The following is a 25,593-nucleotide window of genomic DNA, read 5'->3' on the forward strand; positions in this document are numbered from 1 at the left end:
TGAAACACTTAACAGTATGGCATGTCACAATTAACAATTAAAGACATGAAAAGTGAAGTACATTGTAGCTATGTAAATGTATATAAATATGGGCAAAACTGAAAGGAAGTTTTTAAAAATTAAAATTATAAAACACATGCAGATAGAGAGATAAGGCAAATGACAAAATATTAAGAGTGGGTGAATTTAGGTGGAAGATACCTGCATATTGACTGCATTAATCTTGCTGCTTTCTCTGATATTCTTTCAAGATAAAAATGGAAGTAGCTGTTTGAGAACAGTGAAGCCCTGTTTGCCTTGTTTTCTTTCACACATGTCACTAACTGCTAACACCATTTAGGATGAGGAGCAGAAATGGTAGTCTGGGTCAGATAAGACAAATCTGCAGTTCTGCATCACCCCTTAGGCCTCTCCCTGTGGTCCGCAGGACCAGAGCACCTGGGTGGGTCATGCTCTGGAGCCCTTAATTGTTAAGGCCCTGACCTTGGAAACCACTGGTCAGCAATGACCAAAGAATGAGCAGCTATTTCCAACTTCCTGAAGGACAAGTAAGAGAGTGCAGAAGAGGGGAAGGAAGGGGAAGGAAGAGGACAGGAAGGGGAAGGGAGGCAAGGGGAAGGGTGGAGGTCGAGGTGGTGGGAAGGGCAAAGTGCTGGGCCTCCTCTGGGGCTTCCAGCCCTAATCTGTGGAATCCTCACCCTACCACAGGGTCGATGGAGTGAAGGCCAGGTTATGGTCCCGCTAAGCATCTGCCCCATCTCAAAGAGGAAGGGTGCATGACAGGGGCCGCCCCAGGAGATGCCTCACCTGGCTGCGTCTTCCTCCAGCAGCAGCTTCACAAACTGCCGGGGCACGTGCAGGGACAGCACACTCTCCGCCATCTGCTCCAGGATCCGCAGGTGGTTGCCATCCGTGGTTGGGAAGCGGTACATGCGACAGATGGCACCGCCAAACACTGAGGCGGGAGGACAGGAGACAGAGGTGGCAGCTGAGCAGGCCCTGACCTGCCCCAGTGGTCCTGGTCTTCTCCAGAGTTAAAACACTTGGGACAGACTCCTGAGTGACTCTGCCCAGGGTCTACCCCAGGACATTCCATCTTCCCGTCTAGGAAGATGTAAGCGGCAAGGGGCTACAGTGCGAAAGGAGAAAGAGTGAGGAGGAAGAGCCCCATCCTGGAGGCACCATGCTGCAGAATGCTAGCAGAGTGAGGAGCCAGGTGAGAGCTGTCGGGGCATAGCTGTGACGGTCACAGCAGGTGGGGAGTCCAGGGGGACCATAACTGTGGGGACACTCACTTCAGTGCCAAGATTTGAGAAAGCGGTTTACCTGATTTCAGTAAAGTGTCTTTTCGCAATGAAGCATATTTGGATCGGATTCCCAAGGCCTCGGTCAGGCTCTCGTCGACAGGCAGCACCATCTAAGGATGGGGACAGCAAAGCACAAGGGAACTGAGATGCAGAGGATTCCTGCACGCACCACAGAAATGGAGCTCTTAACTCACAGAGCTCTTAACTGAACAGAGCAGAGAGCTCTGCTGTGCAAACACAGTCTGAGCCATGCATGCTCAAACCCCTGTACCCAGGGTGGCCCAGCACACCCAGCCTCTCCTTATGCTTCTCCTTAATCATCTCAGGGTTGTGCTGCAGGGTTCTGGTGCACAGAGAGACAGACAGACGGCATGGGGAATATTTTCAGAGCTGGTGCTCGGGGCTTATTTCCGGCACAGTGAGATCTCCCTGCGTTTCATGACAGTGGCGCAGCAGTGCTGGATAGAGAATGAGAATACTCACTTACAAGCACAGGGTGAGGGTGGACAGTGGGAGGCTCAGGGGGACCAGGGTGAGGGCAGCATGTCTGAGAGAGACAGTTGTCACCAGCATCCAATGGACAGCCTGCATCTCGCTGCCTCTTCACCCCCAGCCTAGGCCAAGCTTTGACCCTCTGGCTCCTGCCTTAGAGGTGGCTGGCAGGAAGGAGAGCAGAGGCAGGCTCTGGGGCAGCAGGGCCTTGCAGGCTGGGCCAGGAGCCCCTTCTTCCTACACAGAGTCTCGCACAGCAGGACAAGGAGTGCGGCAGCAAGCAGCAGGCCCTGTCCTTTGCCGAACAGAGGCTCAGTAAGTCCTGTGGTCAGTCTTCTGGCTCTTTCTGGGGGACAGGAGGAAGGCGGCCACTCACCCTCCCATTGACAGTGTCCAGAGACCGAGTCACTGGGGGATGCTGGTCTGACTTCTCCTCCATCTGCCAGCCGATCACAGTGATGTTACCCACACGGTCACTCTCCGCGGACCTGCCACGAGCAGCGTGCTTTGGTGAGTGGGGCTGATACTCTTTCTACCTAAAAGCAAACCTCAGCTTTCCTGGGTCATCAGGGTCCCCAGAATAGCAAGGCCCAGCCATGGATCAGGTTGTCACCATTCTCCGTTATGTGCCTCTCTGGGGCACAGGAAAGGGGTGTGTCTGATGGGGCGGTGTAGAGATGCCTGATAAAGGTGGGGACTTCCCTTAAGGTGGAGCCAACCCTTGGGCTCGTCCTGCTGAGGTGATTGGGGGAGGGGAGAAACAGGCTCAGAGCCAGGGCTCGCAAGAACCTTTCCTTGACACCTGGCACTGGGTCTCTCTCTCTCTGCTCATTCCTACCCACCCTCAATTTCTGATTGGTCCAAAGCCTAGGCCTGGATTCCAAGACCACTGAAGACCTCCTGAAGCCCCTGAATCCTGAGGTAGTGCAGCCTGGTTAGCCTCCTTTTAAGACTCCTAGGGGGCTGGCAATGTCCTCTGCCCATCTGGGGAGCCCTGGTGTTTTGTTCAAGATGCCTGATGTAGTCCAGTTCCAAATCTGCCTGTGTCCACAGTACTGAGCATCTCCTTTCCCACATTCACTGTTCTCTCGCCTGGAAAAGCCCTTCCTCATGTTACCATCCAGCAATCATCTTTGGAAAAAGGAAAACACTGACTTAACACTAACTCTCACCCAGCTAGACTGAGTTCTGGACAGATCGCCTAAATATTTCTTCTCCGTCAGCCTCTTCCCTCACATGAACCCTTCCTCTCCTTTTACCTAAGGTTCATCATTTTCCCTGTGTCAGGTTCTCCACACACATTAGGGAATGCCAGCACAGCCCGCTGCAGACAGGATGGCCACACACAGCACTGTCATTACTTGTGGTGGCTTCCAAATGTCGCCATACTGCAGCGACTAAATGTTCTGTTTGCAATTTTGAACTCTTTTCCAAGACAATAATTTTCCAATTTTGGGGAAATTTTCCAAAAAAATTTCCATTTGAATAAAGAACAACAAGCCAGATTTGGGGGGCTAGGTTTCTAAAATGAACCTGGGAAGTGTGGACATTCTTTCAGCTCATGGTGTGGGCTTCCTCGTCACTCATTCATTCCGTTCACAAACATTTACTGAGTACCAGGCACTGTTTTAGGCTGCTGGGATGCAGTGATGAAGGCAAGCAGAGGAAGAGCCTGCCTGCCTGGGAGGTCGAGTCTACCAGAGAGGGGACACAGTGCAGTCAGCTATACTTCAAAGCATCATGTAACACTTACACATATGAATACACACGCACCTCCTTCAGGTCTGTGCACAGCTGCGCCTGTGCATCCTACAGGCAGCACACATCTCCAACCCCCTGCACTGAGGGATTCACCTCCTCAGAGGCCAGGTATTCTCTAAGAACAGGAAATGGCCCTTTTCCACTCTGTCCCCAGCCTCACAGCTCCAGACCCCTTCTAAGGAACATGACTAAATACCAACCTTAGTGTTAGATGCAACCTATGATGCTTGTCCTGGAGCAGATCTTTGACAACGAATGTTATAGAGCCCAGCAAATACATCTGAGGCGAAGGAGAAGGAGAGGGCAGAGCATGAGTGTGCTGGTCTGGCCTCTGGTGCCCACAACACTCCTCACCCCACCTCAGGAGCTCAAGACAGAGGCTGAAAAAAGCTCCCAAAGACAAACAGGAGTTTAAATATGAGTTAATTCATGAACCAGAGTGAACTCAATCTTGCACGCACCTCTCAGCTGAATGATTAATTGTAAAATGCGAAGAAAACCCAGGAACCATATCCTGTTACTTAACTGTTCCCTGAGATCTATCTTTGACATCGTAGACAGACAGTTTGATTTGTGTCATCTGGTTAATAAGAGAGTCCTGAAAGAAGGCAACACTGCTTAGGAAGATAGGATTGTTGGTTCCCTACAATAGAAAAGAAAAAAAAAAATTACTGTTTTTGAAAATCATGAACACTTGCACAATGAGAAACTAACATCGTTACTGACTTGGATCAGCACATATGCTAATGGCATTTAAAGGATGATACAACCAAAAAACTGCTTTCCAAAAGAGGAAAATGTAGTCTGACATAGACATGAGAGATCCAGACATAACAGTCAGGCCTATTGCACAAGCTATGCCCGGGGCTCATTTCTAAGGGTTTCACATTCGGGAGGCGGAGGAGGACTTTTCTAAAGGTGAAACCAGTTCAGTGTCCATGGCCATTTCCAGCGTTATCACTTTAGGGAGGCTGGGTGTGTGGACCTGCTACTTTGGACTGTCCTTTAAGACACACTGCCCTTTAAGACGCACAAACAGGAGACCAAAGGGCAAACAAACAACTCGCATTATTACTTCTAGACTCCTGCACTCAGAGTAACTGAAGTCTGGCTTTTTAAAGCCACTCTTCTGAGGAGCAGCTGCTAGTCTCACAGGTGGTTACTTCCTGGAAGCGTACCCCTGCCTCACAGCCAAGCAGACCATGTGCTTTCTCCAAGGCCACAGCTAACTGTCTCCGCCAAGCTGTTGCCGGTCAGCTGTGTTCACTGTGGTGTGCCTGGGCCTCTGGTTTGTCCTCCCTGCAGCTGCAGACCGGGTCCCTCAGTGCCTGCTGGACAGCCTGGGCCCCTGTAGTCTCATGTCATCACCTATCACTGTGTCTGATACGTGGACAGTGCTCAAAGAATGCTCAGAACACAGGATGGTCAATCGGAATCTGGAAACAAGTTTTTCAGAGACTGAAAGAGCGGCCTGTCTTGTAAAATTTAAAATCACTTTGAGAGGCTGTTTCTATGTAAAATTATGCCTCATGTTTTTATGTAAAAATGTGAAAACATAAAAATAACATAAATGCAGTTTGATAGTTCATATTACAAATATAACCCTGTGGAATTTCATACCAGCAACTCCTACACTTCGTGTTATAACTTACATAATGTTCTCACTATCTGTAAAAATTCTGTGAATGTACATCAATTAATTTAAAATAGGGTGATGCCCAGCAGGGGATGGGTTAGTAGTTAAGACTTCCATACTCTGGTTACTGAGCACAAGGGAGAACTAGTTCTTACCTCTTCAAATGCAGCTGACCTTTAGCATCACTGACCTCTGTCAACAGTAACAGTAATAGTAAAGGAAGTGGCAAATGTCAATGCCATTTATAGAAGTAAGAATGATGGGAAATTACAACTCACAACTACATTCTGAAACCCGCAACCACTCACATGACAACAATGAACAGCAGCTACGAGCACTGGGAACCGAGTGAGCTTCCCATCAGGGCTATGGGAATGGCAGTGTCCCGGGTCCCGCAGGACAGGGGCAGGGGCAGGGGCACCCACCTCGATGATCTCCGTTTGCGCATGCTTCGTCCAGAAGGCCTGAGGAGGGGTGGTGACGCTCACTGCTACAAAACTATTTGGTTTCCTATCTAGCGACGGGGTATGCAGCTCACTGCAGGCTATGGAATTGAGAGAGGAAAGAAATGAGTCCTCTAAAACCTCAAGCTCCAGTCAGTTTCAAACCAACCCAGAGAAAGCACAGAAACTCAAAGGAATCAGATGGGCACACTGTCGGCTGTCATGGGGAGATGATGTTTTTAAATTTTTAAAACTTAAAAATTTAAAAATTCTTCTCATTCCTGTGCGGGGTTACCACATACAAGGCAATAAGACCTTCACTGCAGTGGACGGCCGCGTTAAAGGCAGCTCCTGTGTCCATTGCCTGGACACAGAGCCCATGGTCTTGCATAGGGTTGCCTGCAGATGAACCTCAGGAACTAACAGCTCCAGCCAGCCAAGCCAAGGGGCCACGATGCCCACGAAGCATAGGACACAGCTCCACAAGCCTGTGCTGTGGGACCAAGCAGCTAACCGGAAGCTTCTAGTGCCGTGTGGGAGTGGTGTCCATGGAAACAGAAAGCATTTTTTAAAAAGTCACTGCTCATTTACTCTAAGACTCACATAAAATGCAAGATTATTAAAAATGCTACTTCTCAGATAATTCCATCTTGGAAATGACTCACAGAAAAAATTACTGCACTTCACTGAATCTAACAAGTTTCCTGATAAAAAAAAAATTCCCTGTGAAAGGAAAACAAACCCCACTGTGGTTCAACTGTGACACTCCACTGAGAGTCACTTCTGATTTAACAAGATGTTAAAATGTAAAAAAGGGTGCATCTTGGGAAATTATGCAGCAAACCAAAGTTCAACACAAGTAGGTTCATCTAGAAATATAAGTGCTCAGCTGTGCTACCTTTAAAATGAAGAAGGGAAAGCATTAAATTTTAACTCAATTTAAAATAACAAAAAATTCTCGAGATCTATGGAGGCTGTAGCTGCCTAAAATGTCAACACACTTAACACCACTCCACAGTATACCTAAAAAGGCTAAAATGGTACATTTTATGCAATGTATATCCATCACAATTAAAAAGTATATTACCAACGCAATTACCAAATACATTCTCACACCCACAACAGGTGTGGCAAATACACAGGAAAAGCAAAAAAGGAAGGGAAACAGAATGGAAGGAAGACACTAACAGAGATAAAAGGAAGGGGGAGGGGAGGGAAAGAAAATTAGGAAAGTACAAAGAAAGAAAAGGAGGAGCACAATGGGCAGGGAGCACGCTTGCTGCGCTCTGGGGCGAGTTGAGTTGAGAGCGGTATTCACCACATGGTCACTGTCCTTTGCCGAGTCGCTGCGACCTAACCATAGCACAGTTCACACCGCTCCTTCTGGAGCTTCCTGCCATCTATGTCGTCCTGCCTGCTATTGCTCCTATCAGCACAGGCGCTGTGCGCGGGATTCTGCTTTATACTCACTGCTCACTTAGCTGGGCCTCAATCTTTACTCCAGGGCCCCTGCCTCGCGTTTTGGGGTGTCGAATAGTTTCCACATCTGTGAGCATCCATCTGGAACCCTCTGCCTTCTACTGAGGACCATCCCTCAGCACTGCTTCTACTGAAGTCTGCTGTGACAGGTTCTTTGGTTTTTATGGCTTGAAAAATGTCTTTCTGAGGTCTCAAGTCTTCAAGGATATTTCCTCTAGGTAGTTGTTTTCTCTAAGACCTATAAATATACTGCCTTTGGGTTTCTATTTTTTCTGCTGTAAAGTCAGCTGTCAGTGTAATTACTGCTACTCTGAGGGCCATGTGTATGTGCGTGTGTTTTCTGGCAGCTCTTGTGACTTTCCCGAGAGTGTGGCTTTCCACAGTTTGACTCTGATGGACCTAGCAATATTTTCATTTATTCTGTGGCTTGGAGTATTTTACTATCTTGGGAGAAAGGCTCAGCTATAAATAATACTTCCAGCCCTTCTCTCTTTACACGTCTTCTGAGACACAAATGTGTGCTACATACTCTCTTTTTTTTTTTTTTTTTTTCGTCTTTTTCGGTACCAGGGATCGAACTCATGACTGCCTGCTTGCAAGGCAGGCGCTTATGCCACTGAGCTAAATCCCCAGCCCCATGCTACATACTCTCACTGATACTTTTTTAAAAAATACATTTGCTTCTGTTTTATTTTTTTCATTACGTTCTCTCTCTGGCTTTCCTCTTGACTTATATCTAAAATCACCAATTTTCTCTTCAAATGTATCAGAGCTGCTCTTTGCATCTTCCTAAAGAGTTTTAAAAAGTTATAATTTTAATTCTACAGTGTCCATTTGGTTCTTTCACGGCTTTGTAAATCTACTGGATGAGGTGCTCAATGGTGTCTTTATTCTACCCAACATAACCCTATGGACTGAATGCTTGTTATATGTTGTATGTTAAAATCCACATCCCCCAGCCAATGGGACCATCGTATGAGGGAGAGCTGTTGGGAGCCACATAGCTGCTGAGGTCTTGACCCTAGATTTTCAGCCTCCAGAACTGTCAGAAGTTGCTGTGTTGAAGCCACCATCCTGTGATACTCTGCTACATCTGCCCAAACTGAAAGGCAGAATCAACAGTTATTTTAATATCTATGTGTCTTAACTCCACATGTGGAGCCCCAGTGGATGTTTCTATTATTTTATTATTTGTTCATGTCTCTTGCCATGTTTCTGAGAGTTCATGAATTATGCTCAATGTCACATTTTAAAAACTGTAGCAATGATCAGAGGCCCAGGCAGAGGCCATCCTTCTCACAGGAGCCCAGCGACTGCTTGCCCAGTTCCAAGGAACACAGTGCTCCAGGTCCCTTCACTTCCCCTCCGGCACTCAGTGGGCCTGAGTATACCCTTTCTATTCCCTTTGCTTGAAAAGTGCAGTGTTCTGCTGGTCACCTTCCCCTTACGGACCCCAGTGCAAAGAGGCTGTCAGAATCACGCCCAGTCTCTAGATGTGGGGCCTCCAATCCTCCATCCTATTAATTCTCTGGAGACCTGGACAAGACAGGTTATACATCTTATTCTTTTTCTCTGGTTGTCTTTGATGGTAAGATTCGAATTTTGTGTGTGCTGGGGGGGGGGTGTCACTCATTTAGAAGCAGGTACTTTTTTTTCTCATAATTTAGAAGTTTTACAAGATGCTTGGTAACTGGTAAAACATGCTGGTTCTGAGGCCCACCCTTCTCCCAGCAAAGACTTTATTTTTCATTTGATCTGATTGTTTTCACGGCACTGGGGATGAACCCAGGACTTCCATGCTGAGTCACGTTCCTGGCCTTCTTTTATTTTTGAGACAGGGTCTCATTAAGTCACTAAGTTGCCCAAGCTGGGTTTAAACCTGTTGCCCTCCTGCCCCAACCTCCAGGGACGCTGGGATTACGGGAGTGCCCCACTGTAGCCAGGTAGGAAAGGAGTCTGCTATTTGGAGTCTGCTGCTCCTGTTTCACTTTTCTTCAGAGTCTCCTAGCAATCAAGTATGAAAATGACAGATATTGTCAGATCTCTTCACTCAAAATCTCTGCTTCTTGGTAATTTTTGCATTGCAAGATTATCCCTTCATTTGCTAGGGATTCATGACAGTTTTCAGCAATGAACCATGGTTTTTTAAAAAATGTTTTCTATTACGAGATAAAGGGGCGAAATGATGGCCAGAAACTTCCTACATTTGAGGGAAACATACCTAAGAAGTCCAATTTTATAGTAGTGTAAAACTCATTTTCCTGAGGCATACAATTCAGTGGCTTGTAAGGTGTTAGAGCTGTCCATCTATTACGCTATCTTCCTCAAAGCTGTCATCACTTCAAAAGGAAAAAGTCCACTCTGACAACAATCAATCACTATCTTTCTTCCCTAGCCCCCTGGAAACCCCTGATTTGTTTCTGTGTACATCTGTCAAATCTGGACATTTTATACAAGTGGAATGATAAGAGTACGTGGCCTTTTGTGCTGGCTCTTTCCCTTTGGCATGTTGTCAAGGCTCACCGTGCTACAGGCATTAGTACTTCTTTCCTTTTTAGTGATGAATCATGAACATTCCACATACTATTTATCCATTCATCGGCTGATGGATATAGCGGTTGCTTCTAAATTTTATTACAAATAACGTCATGAGTAACTGTGCACATGTTTTTTGTATAAACACGTATCTCATTTCTTTTGTATGTAAAAAACATTTTTGCAGGACATGGAGTTGTTGCCTATCTTTTTCCTTCAGGATTGTCTGTTTGTTTGGTACTGAGAATCAAATCCTGGACCTCACACTTGCCAGGCAGGTGTTGTACACTGAGTTATCTCCCCACCTCTCCTACAGGATTTTGAATGCACCACCCCGCTATCTTCTCAACTCCATTGTCCCTAGTGAGAAATATGCTATTACTCTCCTCCTGGCGAAGCCCAGTACATAGTAAGTCATGTCTCTCTTGATTTTTAAATTCCATCTTCAGCTTCCCAGGGGTTAATTATGGTATGTCCAGGTGTGGGTCTTGCTTTGGATTTATCCTACTCGGAGGTCACTGGACTCCTGAGATGTCTGCCATCAAATGAAGGAAGTTTCTGGCCATCATTTTTTCAAATATTCTTTCTCTCCTTTTGCTTTCCTCTTCTTCTGGCACCCATTAAATCTGTATTAGTACACTTGATGGTGTTCCACAGGTCCCCAAGCTCTGTTCTTTTTTCAATTTTTTCCCCTCAGACTGGATCACCCCAATTGACCTGTCTCACATGTTTGCTGATGTTTCCCTTTTTGCCTGTAACTGAGCCCCTCTTAATGAATTTTTCAATTCAGCTGTCGTACTTTTGAACAGAATGCATCATTCTTTATGATGTCTGTCTGTTCACTGATACTCTCTATTTGCTGAGACACTGTTCCTATACTTTCATTTAATTCTCTAGATATGGTTTCCTTTCATTCTTTGAATATACTTTCAAGGGCGGGTTTTCAATCTTTGTCTAGTAACTCAAACATCTATGCCTCATCAGAGACGATTTCTACTGACTATGGAGTTTTTGCTTTTAAATTTCCCTATGTATGAAGTATACTTTCTTAGGTTTTTTGCACACATCATTTCTCTATTTGAAACCCCAATATTTAAAATTATGTAACACATAACTCTGGAAATTGGATTTTTCCCCTCCTCCGAGTTTGTACTGTTTTATATTGCTACTGCCTGCTGCCTGCTGGTCAATGACTCTCCTCATTCTTTGGTATAAAGTAGTAATTATTCTGTGTTATGTTTGGCAACTGAAGTGAATGCTTGATTAGCTTAGTGGTCAGCTGAAGCTGGACTGAGATTTCCTGAACCATCAGGAACCTCAGACCTGTACTGTGGCTTCCGCTGAGGTTCTCTGAGTGTACTGGAGTGCATCTTCAGTTTAAAACTGTCTGTCCTCACTTCCTGCTTGCACAGAGCCTCTAGATGACTGCGAATAGCCGTCTCAGGTCTCTTGAAACTGAGTGTGCATAGCACTAACAGGCTGTGGCTGCTGGGAACAGGTCTGAGGTCCTCAAAGCTCACTGTGGATGTTTCACTACCCAGCCTTCCCATTTAGGGTGTTTTGTCTTGTTTTGTTTTGTTAGCTTTTTTGCTTCAACTGTTATACTACCTTGGGCAGCTGCCACTGTTTTTTTGTTTGTTTGCTTTGTTTTTGGTGGTGGTGAGGGGACTGAATCAAGTTTCACACATGCTAAGCTGACACTCTACCACTCAGCTGCACACTCAGCCACTGACTGTTTTGAATGAACACCCTTAGAGAAAAGGCTGTTCCCGCTGGGCACACTATGAATTAAGTCAAATAAAAACACCACAAGTGGTGCTTTTCAGGGAACTTCCAGAAAGTCGGATAATGAAAGTTCTCTGAGAATGAGGCCTCTGTGCCTCCTCGACTTCTCAGCTACTGGTTTTCACCGTAATTTCAGGTGGCCCAAGTCTGGGAAGACTGATGGTACTTTAAGGGTATAGGGGCTCACAGCCACCTTCTGAATATGCTTTTTACAAGCCACACTCTCTCCTGGTCATCCCCCATCCAGCTGAAGTCTTGCTCCAGCCTATTGATTAGCTTGGTGATGCAGGTTCCCTGAAGCAGCCCACAGCCACAGCTCCTATGCATCACAAGTGTCCCTCATTTCCAACCAACCTCCAAAACCTAGGCCTTGTCTCCTTAGCCAGATAACTGTAATCCCAGCCCAATGCATGCTAAACAAAGGCTTCAAGTAAGAGGTAAAACACAGTTCAAGTGTGTATCATTTGATCCAGTGATTCCAAATCCAAGTGTTTACCTAGGAAAGTAATCAGCAAACATATGACAGAGCTAGACACAAGTGTGCTCACGTGGTAGTTCTCGACAGTGACCAGCTGGAAAGAACGTAATGCTCAAACGAGAGAAGACTGATTAAAGTCAGCAGTGCAGCCATGCTGTGTTCTCTGTGTGGGCATTGGCAATAATGTGGCTGAGCCCATATCTACTAACATGGAAGATGCCAGCACAATTCCTTACATGACATTCTTCTAAATGATTCCATCATCTCCACCAAAGCTCCTGAAAATTTCTAGATGGCACTCTATGAGAAATAAAACAAAAATGTTTCCAAAATTTCCAACTGATGGTCTCTTTCAATTGGATTTGCTTTTCTTCCTATATTTAAGGTTTTATAAACCTTAATGTAATGTAAGTTTATTATTCGTTTTTGGAGACAAAGTCTTGCTATTGTAGTTCAGGCTGGTCTTGAACTCACTGCATAGCTCAGGCTGGCCTCAAAGTTGAGGTGATCCTCTTGCCTCAACCTCCTGAGTGCTAGGATCACAGGTGTGTGCCACGAGGCCTGGGGCCACACATATATGTAATTTTTTTCCAGTGGCAAAATTTATTTGAAAAAGTGAAAGTGAAGAGTGAGAGAGACAGTAGCTCTGCAAAGTGAGCTTGGGCTGAGTGACAGAGAAAGCAAGATGAAAGAACACCCTGAAAAAAGGAGGGAGCTATCCTGAGGAAAAGCCACAACAGCCTAATTTTAATTTTAAACTTTTGTATTTTTCTTTTGAAAGTCAATATATTTGCTCACTCAATTACTCTACTCCTTGCTAACTTTAAAAAAAAAAACTGTAAAATCCCATTCACAAAATCATCTTCACCTTCTTAAGTGGTTTCATCCTCCAAATGTCTAATTAACATAATTATATTGCTGCTCTTGATTTGCCAGATTCAGAAATGTTTTGATTTCAGTAACAGGGATGAGGATTTTTAATTTTTTTTTAAATTTTTTTTGTCTTTTTCATTTTTATCAGTACCGGGGATCGAACTCACGACCGCCTACTTGCAAGGCAGGTGCTTATGCCGCTGAGCTAAACCTCCAGCCCCTGAGGATTTTTAATTTAATGACACAGCTCTCATTCTCTGGACTCAATCACTTTCACTCAGCTTTTTGCTAAATTCGCATCCTGCACAATTCAAGTTGCGCACATACTCCTCTTCGTGAGCCCCATGGACTTTTTTCACCTCTGTGTGAGCCCAGCCTCCTAGGTGCCAGCTCATCTTTTTCTTAATTTAGTCCCTCTTTTGGGTGGAGCCTGTCCTCCATAATTCCACAAAAAGCACACAGGGGAAGTAAATTTGAGACTTTGTAGGGCCCCAAACAGTTCCTTCCTAGCCTCGCTTTCTGCCAATAGTCTGCTTGGACAGGAAATTGCGGACTGAAAACACAACTAAAGGTGTCGCCTGTCCCTCAGTTTTCAGGGTCACTGAGGAGCCCCAGGTTCTTGGACAGGACTTGTTCTCTCTTTCAGGAGTTTTTATGGTCTTCATTTTATTTCCTATGTTTTACTTCCTTTTTTCTGAAATTTCACCACCATGTGCATATGTCTAGGTCTTTATCAATCCTTAGCTGAGCTTCAGAAAGCATTTTAACCTAGAAACACCTTCTTCAGTTCCAAAAGATTTCTTGTATTATTTCTTGGTGATTTCCTCCCTGTATTCTTTTTTATTTGCTCTTTTCAATATTGGCCTCCAGGATTAACTAATTGCCCATTTCCATTTCTTTTCCACTTTCTATTTTGCTTTTAAAATTTTACTTTGTGGGAGAATTCCTTGAATCACTTCTAAATTTCATGGAATTTCTAAATTCTATCTTTCATATTTAAAATTTTTAATTGTCTTTATTCTTTAATTGCTTTTCTCTTACAAAATCTTTCTTGTGTACACAGATGTGTGGGCTTCTCTTTGAGATATAATTATAGTTTCTTTGGTATTTTTCTCTACTTCTACATCTCCCTTCCTTACATTTTGTTTTTTGTTTCTTTTTCTTTCATGTTAGAGGCTTTCTACATAGGTCTGGTGGTCTTCATCTACTTCATCATTTTTCAAAATCAATTTTAAGGTATAATCTGAATATAACTGCATGTACCATCCCATGAGTGTTGCTAAGCATCCACATCCACATAACCACTACCACAGCTAAGAGGCTGATCATTTCTATCACCCCAAAAGCCCCCTTCTCTTCCCAGTCCACCCCACCCTAGGCCCAACAGCTCGCTCTACAGCTCACTCCTGAGTTTCACGCAGCTGACATCACACAGCACATGGCTTCTGTGTGCCACTTCTCCCCTTACATTAACTCTGCGGTAAGTGCCTGTTCTGCCTCCTGAGTGCCACAGTGCCTTTGGGACAATACTCTGCCTCAGTCCCCTCCTGACGTGGCCACCTCTCGCTCTGATTCCCTGGTCCCCCATCTAAACCTTCCTCTGAGGTGACAGTTTTGAGTTCCAAAACTCACTGCTTAGAGTTTGTGTTTCTGTTTCTTATGTGTCTTGATGCTTCGCAGGATTTAAGATAAGAAGGTATTTGGAAGCATTCACTCTCCCATCAAAATCTAAATCCTGGGTCAGTTTTATGTCCTGAGGTGGGCAGGCAGCAGCAGTGCGGGCTGCTTTTCCGGCATCACACCCCAGCATGGCTACGGCACTCACCACCTGCTGCAGACTGCCAGGCTAGGAACCCTGTGAGCTTGTTTAGGAAGACAGACCCTGAATGGGAACATTTTTGCAGTTTAGTATCAACCTGACAATCAGGCACAATCACAGGTTTTGTGACTGTCCAAGTCATTTTAGGGGCAGGAGAGCTTAACGGCTTTGATCATTTTGTCTCTCAAACCACCGTGAAAGAGCCTGGGGGGGGACAGGTTCGGCGAGGTCAAGGGGTGGGTACAGAGCCATGCCAGCTGGTTTGGTGCAGCCGTAACTAGAATCTTGCTCATCTGACTCCCAGAAGGGGCTTCTTTTATGTCACGTTACCTCCTGGACATCGCTGCCAGGCCACTGACCCATGATGATGGCCACCAAGGACTGGGAGAAAAAGGGAGAAGCCACAGAAGTGATAGACTCTGAAGGTGAAGGGAGAAGCGTCTCTGGTGGGCACTGCCCTGTGCTCCTGCTTCCTGGGTGCATCACAGGAACGCCATGCCTCCCTCCTGGACCCTGCATGTCCCAATCCATCTTTAGTGCTTTCGTTCACCCCAAGCACAATGAGGAGCCGGAGTTTCATCTTCACTGCTGCCCTCTTTCGGCCAGGGAGGAGGGGGTAGACATCAGAGTGGGCTCGCCTCCTTATCCCCTGGCCTCCCTAGCCACTGCAGGACTGCAGGGACACAGGCCAACAGGACAGGCCCCTGCTGAGCAGACGGAGCCCTGTCTGGTTCCTTCCTGCCCACAGGAAGCTCCCAGCCTCTTCTCAGAAATGTCTCAGCAGCAACAAGTTCTTAAAGACAAATCCAAGCCAGAGGGAAGGTTTTGTTGTTCTGTAGTTAAGTGACTTTTTTTCTTTATTTATTTTTTGTTTTTTGTCTTTTTGAGACAGGGTTTCACTATGCAGTTCAGGCTGGCCTTGAACTCACTTTGTAGCCCACTCTGGCCTTGAACCTGCAGTGATCTTCCTGCCTCAGCATCAAGAGTGCTGGGATCTCAGATGTGTGTCACCATGCCTAGCCTTAAGTGACTTTTTAAAAACATAATAATAATAATGGTAATGATAATGATAATAATAAGAAAATACTTACCTAAGCTGAACTCTAAAATGGGCTCATCTGGATCTTGTATATTTCCTGAGTAGGAAAGAAATAACAGAAAAAACACCCTTCATAGACCTTTCTTTGCTTTTAGTTAATAAAAAAAAAAAAAAAATGAAACCAAACAAAACCTCTACACTATTTCCTCCACAACTCTAAACTACTATAGGAGATGAATTCTTCATTTTCTAAACATTATGCCTTAGTGATCCAAAGATACCTCAGACCCCAACACCAAACCATCCTGAAAGCCAACATGCAGGCTTTCACCACAGCCAGGCACCCGCATCCCCACCCACAGGCGAGCCCGGGAGGAGCCCAGCCGAGGTGGAAAGGGGAGGCAGCCATGGTCCCCAGAAGGCAACCTGCCACTCACCACTGAGGGAGAGGCCCAGCATGTCGGCCGCCACATCAATGGTGGAAGCCCGCTGCATGGCACGGGCCCTGGCACCATGGCGAGGGCTGTGCTCTCTTGCTGTCATGATGTCATTGGTGAGGATGTGCTTCCTGTTCCTGGGTCAGACCACGCCTGATGCCCCAGAAAGTGGTGTTGTCAGGCCCTCCAGTCCTACCGAGGTGGCAGCCCTGAGAAACAGTAGCAAAGGAGCAGGGGGCCAGCTGCAGTGCGGAGCAGGGCTGACACGTCAACTGCTCTCAGCCTCTTCTAGTCACTTCTTCCTCCCTGTGCTCCAACACCACAATCTGCCCACAGATCTTATGGAGAAAACACCTCCTCATCACAAAGCTCTGCATCACTATATGGAGGTCTCAGTGCAATCGCAAAATGTGACTTCTGCAAGTATTCTTGTCACTGTGTTACACTTCTCTGTTGGCAATCTCAGAGAACCTTATGACCTTCAATCAGCTCACCACAACCTCCCAAAGGACAGAGCTGGTAGACGGGTCTCCCACACCCATGCGCACTACCCCAGGGGGGCAGACACAGTCAGGACACAGCTCACAGGCATCTCTAACCCACTTTCTCCTTCCCGAGCCACACAGGCTTCCTAGGGTTGCAGTCTCGGGCTCTCTTTTCACCTAACAAAAGGGGAATACATGGGGCTGACAGTGAGGCACAAGCCTGGTTACAAGTACCCTCTCAAAGCTGCCCTATATCCAGAGCCACACCACCTTCCCAAGGGTGTCTGTCTGCCCTTTGTGCCAGGGGCACCCCGGCTTCCACACGTGAGGTAATGCGCCAAGTGACTTACTGGACATGTTCGTGCTCAGGCCATGTGGCATTTCTTCATAGACGCGGGTCCAAATCCATTATCTGAAAACAGAAAAGGACAGACTTAGCCCTACAGCCACCGTGGGGCTCCTCAGAATGTGATGCTAGAAAGGTGGGGGCCAAAAACTATTCCCCCTTTACCACTACTCACCGTAATCCAACTTGCTTCTCAAAATCACCAGTTCTGGGCAAGTTCCAGAGAATGAGAAAAAAAAAACCCACAGAGTCCCCTTCCAGTCCATGAGTGACCCAGTGGGGCAATGCAGGTCTGCCTAGAAAAGCCACGCAGGCAGCTGGGTGTGTGGTGCAGAAAATGAGGGGATGTAAATGTGAGTACCTACTTTCAGCTCACAAATCACAGGCCCCTGAAGAAGATGCTGCTGGCATCCGCTGAGCAAGGCTTTTTGGTGTCAAAGATGGGGCCAGCACACCCCACTGAGCTTCCTGTCTGGTCCCTGGGCTTCTTCCTCCAGAAGGGAACCCCAGGCCCACTCAGTAGTGGTGCTACTGTGGGGCCACAGAGCAAGCCAGCTCTTGAGCTATAGGGAAGGCCGGGCTCTGGGGACTGCAGACCAAGAGCTCTTCATTGGCCTCAGGCTGACTCAGTTTCCCTGGTAGTCAGGGCCTGCCACTCCCACTGGGGCACCAAAGCCTTCCAGCCTCGGTACCTCAGCAGTGAGAGCCATGGCCTGGCAGGGAGCCAAAGAAATTCTGAAGGGGAGACTCACTGATTTGCCAATGTCAAAAGGTGAGTAAGGGCTGGGGATGTAACTCAGTGGTACAGCATTTCCTAGTGTTCAAGACCCTGCATTTGACCCCTCATGTGTGCATGGGTGCACACATGTATGTGCACATGGTAGAGAAGTCAAAAAGTAAGAAGAGCTGGGTGGTGGTGCACATTTGTAATCCTAGGACAAAGGCTGAGGTAACAGGATCATTGCAAGATCAAAGCCAGCCAGGGCTACACAGTGAGTTCTAGGCCAGCCTGGACCACACAGTGAAACCCTGTCTTTAAAAAAAAAGTAATAATAAGAATGGTAAAACTGACAAAGTACCTATAGTATTAAACCTTGCAATTTACAGTAATGCTGGTATGAATTAACAAAAGTTCATTAATAATGCAAGTGGCAAATGTTATGAACTCATGAAAGAGGAATACACATGGCAAAAGGGGAAAACTCTAATAACGGACTCAATGTTAAATATACATATCTTAACCTAAATGAGCTTTCCAAAGGAGACCTATCCACTTTTCTAGTGAAAATATACACTGCTGGAGGAAACTGTACAGGTCTGTCCAATTCTTCTGCCAACACTCAAGAATGGTAAAAGGATGATTTATCAAACTTTATAAACAAAACAATAAAAGCATTTGTAAACACTAACGCAATGCTTGCCAAAACCTTGAACACAGTCAAGACTTCTACATGAAGATGTTTACTGTACCCTTCTGACAACAGACTAGAAGTAGGCTGAATGCTCAGCTCACAGGTCCGTACATCCTGTCCGGGAGTACCCATATGACAAACCATTACCCGGCTGTTAAAATGACAATAAAGCTAATTAACACTCGAAAATTCAACCTCACTAGTCACCTGGGAAATGCCCAGTGGAATCCTGAGCGGTAGGCACTGGAAAGGGGAAAGAGAAAGGCAGAGGAGGCCAAGCACAGGCAAGGACATGGCACAGGAACCGAAACAGGTGCTGCCGGGGAGGAAGTGCTGTGGCCACCCTGGAGCCCAGCAGCCCCAACTCAAGCTGCACAGACACCCACCCAGCGACTTGGGATAAGTCTTGATAGAACTGTGGGGGACCGGCGGCGGCTGAAAAGATAAGAAGTATGAAATATAAATGACCTCTATTTTGATAATGCGGAGAGAGACACCCCCAATCCCCTGGTGGCATCCCCCACCCCCTCCCCGGGGTCGGCGATCTCTCTGTGGAACTCCTAGAGTGGAGGCATACATGTAGCTTAGGTTGGGGGTGGTGCCTGAGGGGCATTAGGGATGCACAGGTAGCCCACTGGTATTCTTTTGGTGCCACAGGTAAATTCCTAGGGGTGGGGGAGATAGGAGCTCCTTGGTTCGGCCTGAGGCTTTACTGGCTACAGTGTCCTGTCTGGGCCAAAAGAGACACATGTTTAGTTCACTTTAAAAAAAGTCAAGAGTCAGCACCATTCGTGACCAAGGGTAGAAAGAAGGCCACAACAGGAAAGAAGCCCAGTCTGGGAACCTGTGCCATGCATGGGCTGCCACTGGACTGGAACAGACAGATCCCAGCCCCTTCTGGCATGTGGGCTGGCATACAACAAGTACCAGTCCCATCTCCTCACACACCTGCCCTAAGGGACCAGCTGATCCAGAGAAACACATGATGATAGTTATGGAGGTGAAATGCAATTGGATGCCTGTGGTGCTTTGGGGTTCCTCTAACATTGCAGGTATAGTGTCAGTGGTTTGATCACAGGTTCAGGGGACAGTGGTACACAGTGTGGTATCTAGGGGATCTCCTTCTGAAAGTTGCAGCCACTGATTCCCTATGGTCTTGTTTTGGAAGTCCTATATTATTTCCAGTGTTTTGTTGGGTTTGGTTTTATTTTCTTTTGTTTTATGTCAAATCCAATGGCAGAAGCAGTCATTTCAAAGATAGCAAGAAATATTATGGTAGCAATTTTGGATTTACCATTGTCTTGTTTTGAAGTCCTTTACTGCATTCATTGTTTTGTTTTTATTGTTTCTATTCTACTCTGATTTTTACTAAGTCTGAAGTTATCTGTAGCTATTTTGAAGACACCAAGAGGCATGATGGTAACTATTGTTCATTTTGTAATGTTTGGAAGTCCTGCATCTCTTGCACTGGTTTGTTTTGATTGGTTTTATTCTGTTTTATCCTCTTTAAAATTTAAAAGAAAAAGTCAAGAGTCTTTGGAGAGCAACAGTCACAACAGGGAGGAAAGAAAAACACTGATGAAACTCAGGCACAAGATCAAGGGCAAAGCCAAGCACCAAGGAGCCTGTTCCAGGCAGGTCCACTGGCGTAAGGCATTGGGGGTGATGTCAGCACTGGGAAAGAGCTCTTGCTTCCCAAGCCATTTCCCAGCTTATTCCTGACATCTCATCTGGGTAGAGAATGTGCCTGGGAGCACCTTCACTAGCACCCTGGAGACATGTCATCTGATGGGGGCACATCTGCACCCCAACATCTTGTCAGCCACAGGGGCTCCCAAACATACCCACTCTGATTCCTTCTCCGCCCCCAGCCTGCCTTTCCCTCAGGAGGACAGCTGGTATCATCAGCATCACTGGGACTGTGGAGACAGAAATGCTTCAGGGGAAAAGGGCATCTACAGACTGATTTCACACTAGTTTACAGTTCAGGGAAATTTCTAGGTCACAAAGGCTCACGAAGCCACTTCACCGTTATCTGGGGCATTTAATTAGGATTTGCAATTTAAGTCAGTAAGACCCAGAACGCAAAGCTAATTTGCACAGCTGATCTCGATTTCCCCATTTAGTCTCATTAACTTAAGAAAATTCACCAAGGATGCCTGCATTCCCAAGGTCACTGTTTTTCCTGCCAACTCTGTTTGAAGACCAGAGCACATCAGAAAAAAGAAAAACTGCACTTAAGTCAAGGGAGGAGGGGGAGTTGCCAGGGGCTGGGATTTCTTCCTAGGGGCAAAACGGAGCAAAATCTCATGAAACTCACTGCTCAGTCTCCCCACTCTGGAGAATGGGGCCCCTAGGATAGGAAGACACCAGCCATCAAAGGAACAGTAAGCCCCAAGGGTTCATCCCACCAAGGCCCCTCCCTGCCAGGAGGGCAGAGGGAGGGTGGCAAGGGGAACCTTAAGGAGACAGAGGGGAGTGAGATGCAAACAGGCAATGGGACTCCTGAGGCAGGCAAGGACTCCCCTGAGCCCATGCCTTGCAGCATGCACCTCTGACTCCTTTGTTTCTCATCGCCTTCTTTCCCTCCTGTCACTAGGAAGTGCAGCTGCTGTGTCCCCTGTTGGGTGGCGACTTCAAAGTCCTGTGGGCTCCCACTTCATTCATTACCTGGACTCCAGAGCCAAACCATCTGGTTCAAGTCTAACTCGGTGCTGGTTCTGAACAGTGACTTCATCTCCTTCGAAGTCCTGCCGGCTTCCTGCCTCAGGCTCAGCTCCAGGAGCAGCAGCATGGCCAGCCAGCTGGGCACCCCTGCTGCCTCGCTCCGCAGCTCCGTTCTGCTCCCTGTACTGCTGACATGGGTCACAGCCCAATCCAAGCAGGTACTTCACTGTCCCCTTTCAAACAGAAGGGAAAGGGCACATGCTGTCTGGAAATTTTATCTTTTAAACAAAGTAAACGGTGTCTACCTTTCATAAAAAGCAAGGAATGCTGCCTGCCTCAAAGGATCAGGTAGTAAGTGGGAACAAAGGCCAGATGCCCCAGGCACAAGGACAAGGGTAGAGCGGCCCCAGGACTTTCTTCTGCCTGTCCTGCTCTGTTCCATGGAAGGCTCTCCATGCCAGCCCTCTGTGGCCTGCACCATTGGATCCACCTACGAAGCCGAGAGCAGGCTCTTGAGTGGGCTGAGCCACTACAACCCCTCCTCCTCTATAGGCAGCCATGCAAGTAGTCGCACTCCTCCCAGCCTCAGTCTCACCAGCTGCCTCATGGAAATGGCACCACCTCTCCAGGGCACACTGAGGAGCAAGCACCTATGTAAAGAAGCATCTAGAATGCCCTCTTAGGGCCTGGTGCCCAGCTGCTGGCCAGGCCAAGTTCTCTCCTGCACTTCTCCTGTCCTCCCTCAATCCCACCTACACTGAGGCTCTAGGAGCCAGAAGGCCATTAATGATAGCCAAGCTTCTCTCCAGCCTTCGATAAGTCCTCCAAACAGAGCTCTTCACCGAGGGACAGTAGCACTTGGCCTGAGTTGCAGGTTATAGTGACCATGTTTTTTCAACCAGAAATTAAACCTGAAGGGTACTGTTGGGAAGAAGGAACAGTGGGTTTGTAGAGGCAGGATGGCTTCATGGGTGTTTGGGGGACCAGGGCACTGGCATCACACCAGTGGGAAGACAGAGCTGGCAACTGGTGATGCACTGCAAATCATGTGACCATCTATAAGGCAGCATCCCTGTGCCTCAGCTTCCGCAACTGTCGAATAAGGAAATGACTGCTACTGGAAGAATGTATGGCCCTCTGATCAGAGAGGTGTGAAAGGAGACCTCAGTTTGTAAGCGAAGTATGGCAGATGTCCTGAGAAGCCTTGGTTGCCTGAGGTCCCTTGGAGCTGGGCCCAGCTCCCGCCACTTCCTGTTTCCTATACCTGCATGAGGTCTCTCAATGGAGGGGTCAGAGTGGGTTGCAGTGAGCAAAGCTCTGACTCAATGTATGCTGCAGAACAGCAGCCTAACCCCTGGTGCTTCCTAGTGAGCAAGAAAGTAAAGTGCTTAAGAAAATTAAGTACAGGAAGACAACAATATGCTAGCTATTTGCATTCCTTCTCACCCACCCACAAACAACCCCACCCAAGGCCCCCTAGGTTTGTGTTCCTGGGAGATATTAACCATTTCCACACCTCCTGCCTCCTACTGCACCAAGCTCTGTTCCTTGCCAACAACAGGAAACATACAGCAGTGGCAGTGAGTTCTCATTAATTACCTGGCACACCCCAGTAGTTTAATGGGTATGGCGAATGAGTCCAGATACAAATGGTCAACCGGGACATCAGTCATCATGCTACAGGCCAAATGGATCCCCAAATTCGTGTGCTCAAAGTTAACGATCAGTGCAATGCTATTAACAGGGGGCCCTGTAGGAGACAGTTACATCAGAAGACTCCCTGCATGGGCATGGGATGTGTGTCTCACAGAAGGCTGGGGGAAGCCTTGTGTCCTCCACAAGAGGACATAAAGTGGCCCGGACCAGACACCAAATGCAGCAGCTGAGTCCTGGGCACAGGAATAAAAGATGAATGGGGAGGTTTCCCCAGTCTCTAAGTGCTAGGTCACAGTATAACAAAAGTATAATGGTGGTGGCCAAACCCCTTGGGAAACCTTCGCCTGTAGAGGGCTGGCTGGCTGCTCCTCTGCAGACAGGGAACTCCCTGCCCCAGGCTTGCTTGCAACAGGAATTCTGGAGGTTCTGCCTGGGGTGAATCAACCCAGTGTTCTTACACATGCCCTATGCACCGAGCCCCGAGCCTCGCTTGCCATTTGAATGTCATGTAAGTTTCCTAGTATGACAAAGACAATGGCAACTCTGTCTTAGCCCCACAAAGCTCACTGTCAGGGCATCTGTGGAGACAATGTTCACAGTGTCAAACCTCTCCCACAGTCTCTCTCTCCTATAACTATCAACGACTTTGACTAGTCTCACTTCTTGCTCCATTGTCAACCCAGCCACTCGAAACCTTCACATAATTAACTGAAATTTGCCTGCATATTGCCAGGAAGGCCTTCCATTAGTGCCACAGACACTCCCAAATCGGTGTACAAAACAGAACCAAAGAAAGCTTCAGTATTTATCAACTCCCGCGGCAATGAAGACATGTGACATGCAGAGGACCAAGGGCCCAGGAGAGGAGGTCAACCTGCGCAGGTCTTCCCTGCAATCGGCAGGTTAGCTGTTCTCTGAGCAGATGCTAACACAGGCCCTAATGACCAATGAAGGAAGTGACTGTCACACAGCCAGATACCCTGACCCCCCAGGCATGGCCTGGTCCTAGGAGACGCAGCCTGAAGGCTGTAGGGTGTGAACCCACCCTGGCTCCTCCTAGGAAGAAAAGTAGAAAGCTGGCTGTGCCTCATTCTTTGCCTGAGGTGCACCCTTCTCCTCCTTTTTCTTCTTCCACCCAAATCCTAATTTGGAAAACCTATCCCAGTATTCCGATCAGGAGGGCCAGTGGACACTCGGCCCTACTTCCAGGTGCCAGGTGGCCTTCACCTCAAGCTCTACTCACTCCTACTTCTTTGAGAGTAGCTACTGCTGCTTGCTTCTCCTCAGGTCAGCAGCACGAGGAGGGGGCACCCACCTAGGCAGCTGCCTGGTCCCAGCCATGGCAATGCCTGGTATCTTGCTGCACACACCATGCCCCAACCTCCTGGGGTTCAGACGAGCTATCATGGTGAGGGAAGGTTCTCGGTACTCCTGTTATCCTTGCCAAAACACCACACATACGTAGCACCCCCCCTTATCTGCGGCTTCAGTCAACTGTGGTCTCAAAATATTACATAGAATAATTCAGAAATAGTTCAAATTTAAATTGTGTGTCATCCTGATTAACAAGATGAAATATCACACTGTCCCACTCCATCCTGTCCAGAACGTGACTCTCCCCAATGTCCCATGTATCCAGATGGTCTACAGTACCTGCCTGACAATCACGCAGGAGCCATCTCAATTGCGAGGTCCCCTGCCCGGTGCTGCACTGCTGATGGTCAAGTAACCCCTGTTTTACTTAGTATAGTCATTGCTCTATTCATTACAATACAGCTGTTTCATTTTTGTAATTGATAATTGTTGTTTATCTCTTGCTGTGGGTATTTTATTTTTTTAAACACTTTCAGATCTACTTTTATTTTCTTCTTTCCTCTTCACACAAAGAACTTCTCTCAACATGTTTCTTGCAGCTATAAAATTACTTAATGCTGACTAGGTATCATTTTGCTGGCATAGACACCTGGCAACTAAGCCACATTTAAAAAGAGGAAAAGCCCCCATCCCACATGCTCAGAATTGGGTGTTCACCAGTCCCTTCTGGCAAATGTACGCTGATTCATAGGGCAGCAGAGGTGACCTGTGGTTACTTCAGAGGGCACTAAATCCTGCGATCTGGAAACACATCATGTTATTGCCCTGGTGTTATGATCATGCCACCTGTCTCATGGGTGATCTCAAAATTCTAGAATGGCAGGCCCAGCTGATACTGAAAACACAACACTTACTCTGTGACTGTGCCTACTTTTAATTAAACTTTATCATATGCATGCATGTGGAGCAAAAAACAGTGTGTGTAGAGTTTAGTGTCGTTCATGGTTTCAGGATCCACTGGAGGCTTCAGAAAGATATCCCCTGAGGACAGGGGAAAGTACTACTGTCACACACCCAGGATCCATGCCAACTCAGGTAAAGAAACCCAACTCCGATGAGCTTAAGCAGAAGGAGACATTTGCCTTTCAGGTTCTGGGCTGATTCAGAAAACTCGAGCAGGAACCCATGGACTCCAATGCCAGCAGCACAGGCGACCCTTCTCTGCTCCCTTCTCTCACCCACGTCTGTCATTCCTGCCTCCTCTGCAGATGACCCAGTGCACATGCAGACGTGAGCCACACCACCCGGTGGCATTCTGGCTGTTCCTGGGAAAAGGAATCCATAGGCTCAGCTTGATCCAAGCACCTCTGGCTTGGAGGGCTGGGATCACTGCGACATGAGCTGGGGTAGAGAGTTCCCACAAAGGGATGGGGAGGTTAGACCCAACCCCCCCCAACTCCTCACAACTGTTAGTAGTCCAATGAGACTCCCCAATGGCAGGTACTTTTTAAACTACAAAGAGAAACGTCCAAGAACTCATAATGTTAACGAGACCTTTTCATATGGTTTAAAGAATGTAACATAAACATAGAATTAGACTTTTTGCTTAGAGCTTTTAAATTATGTAAG

General features: G+C 47.0%; 1 protein-coding gene across 13 annotated transcripts in view; it reads right to left on the reverse strand.

Moving 5' to 3' along the window:
• Window positions 1-25,593, reverse strand: part of Inpp4a (inositol polyphosphate-4-phosphatase type I A) — a 117,753-nt gene that overhangs the window by 38,045 nt on the left and 54,115 nt on the right. For all 13 annotated transcript variants that reach the window (XM_023565811.2, XM_005004445.4, XM_003471669.5 and 10 more), the window contains 9 exons: window positions 16,920-16,981; window positions 16,085-16,293; window positions 15,700-15,744; window positions 5,622-5,740; window positions 4,087-4,203; window positions 3,761-3,840; window positions 2,176-2,287; window positions 1,327-1,417; window positions 808-955 (listed from right to left, as the gene is read on the reverse strand). In XM_023565811.2, coding sequence (XP_023421579.1) covers window positions 808-955; window positions 1,327-1,417; window positions 2,176-2,287; window positions 3,761-3,840; window positions 4,087-4,203; window positions 5,622-5,740; window positions 15,700-15,744; window positions 16,085-16,190 — 818 coding nt within the window. In that variant the 5' untranslated portion in view covers window positions 16,191-16,293; window positions 16,920-16,981. The remainder of the gene's footprint in view (window positions 1-807; window positions 956-1,326; window positions 1,418-2,175; window positions 2,288-3,760; window positions 3,841-4,086; window positions 4,204-5,621; window positions 5,741-15,699; window positions 15,745-16,084; window positions 16,294-16,919; window positions 16,982-25,593) is intronic.

The sequence above is a fragment of the Cavia porcellus genome, unplaced genomic scaffold, assembly GCF_034190915.1.
Source record: "Cavia porcellus strain 051 isolate PalLab524CR breed Dunkin Hartley unplaced genomic scaffold, mCavPor4.1 scaffold_18, whole genome shotgun sequence".
NCBI lineage: Eukaryota > Metazoa > Chordata > Mammalia > Rodentia > Caviidae > Cavia > Cavia porcellus.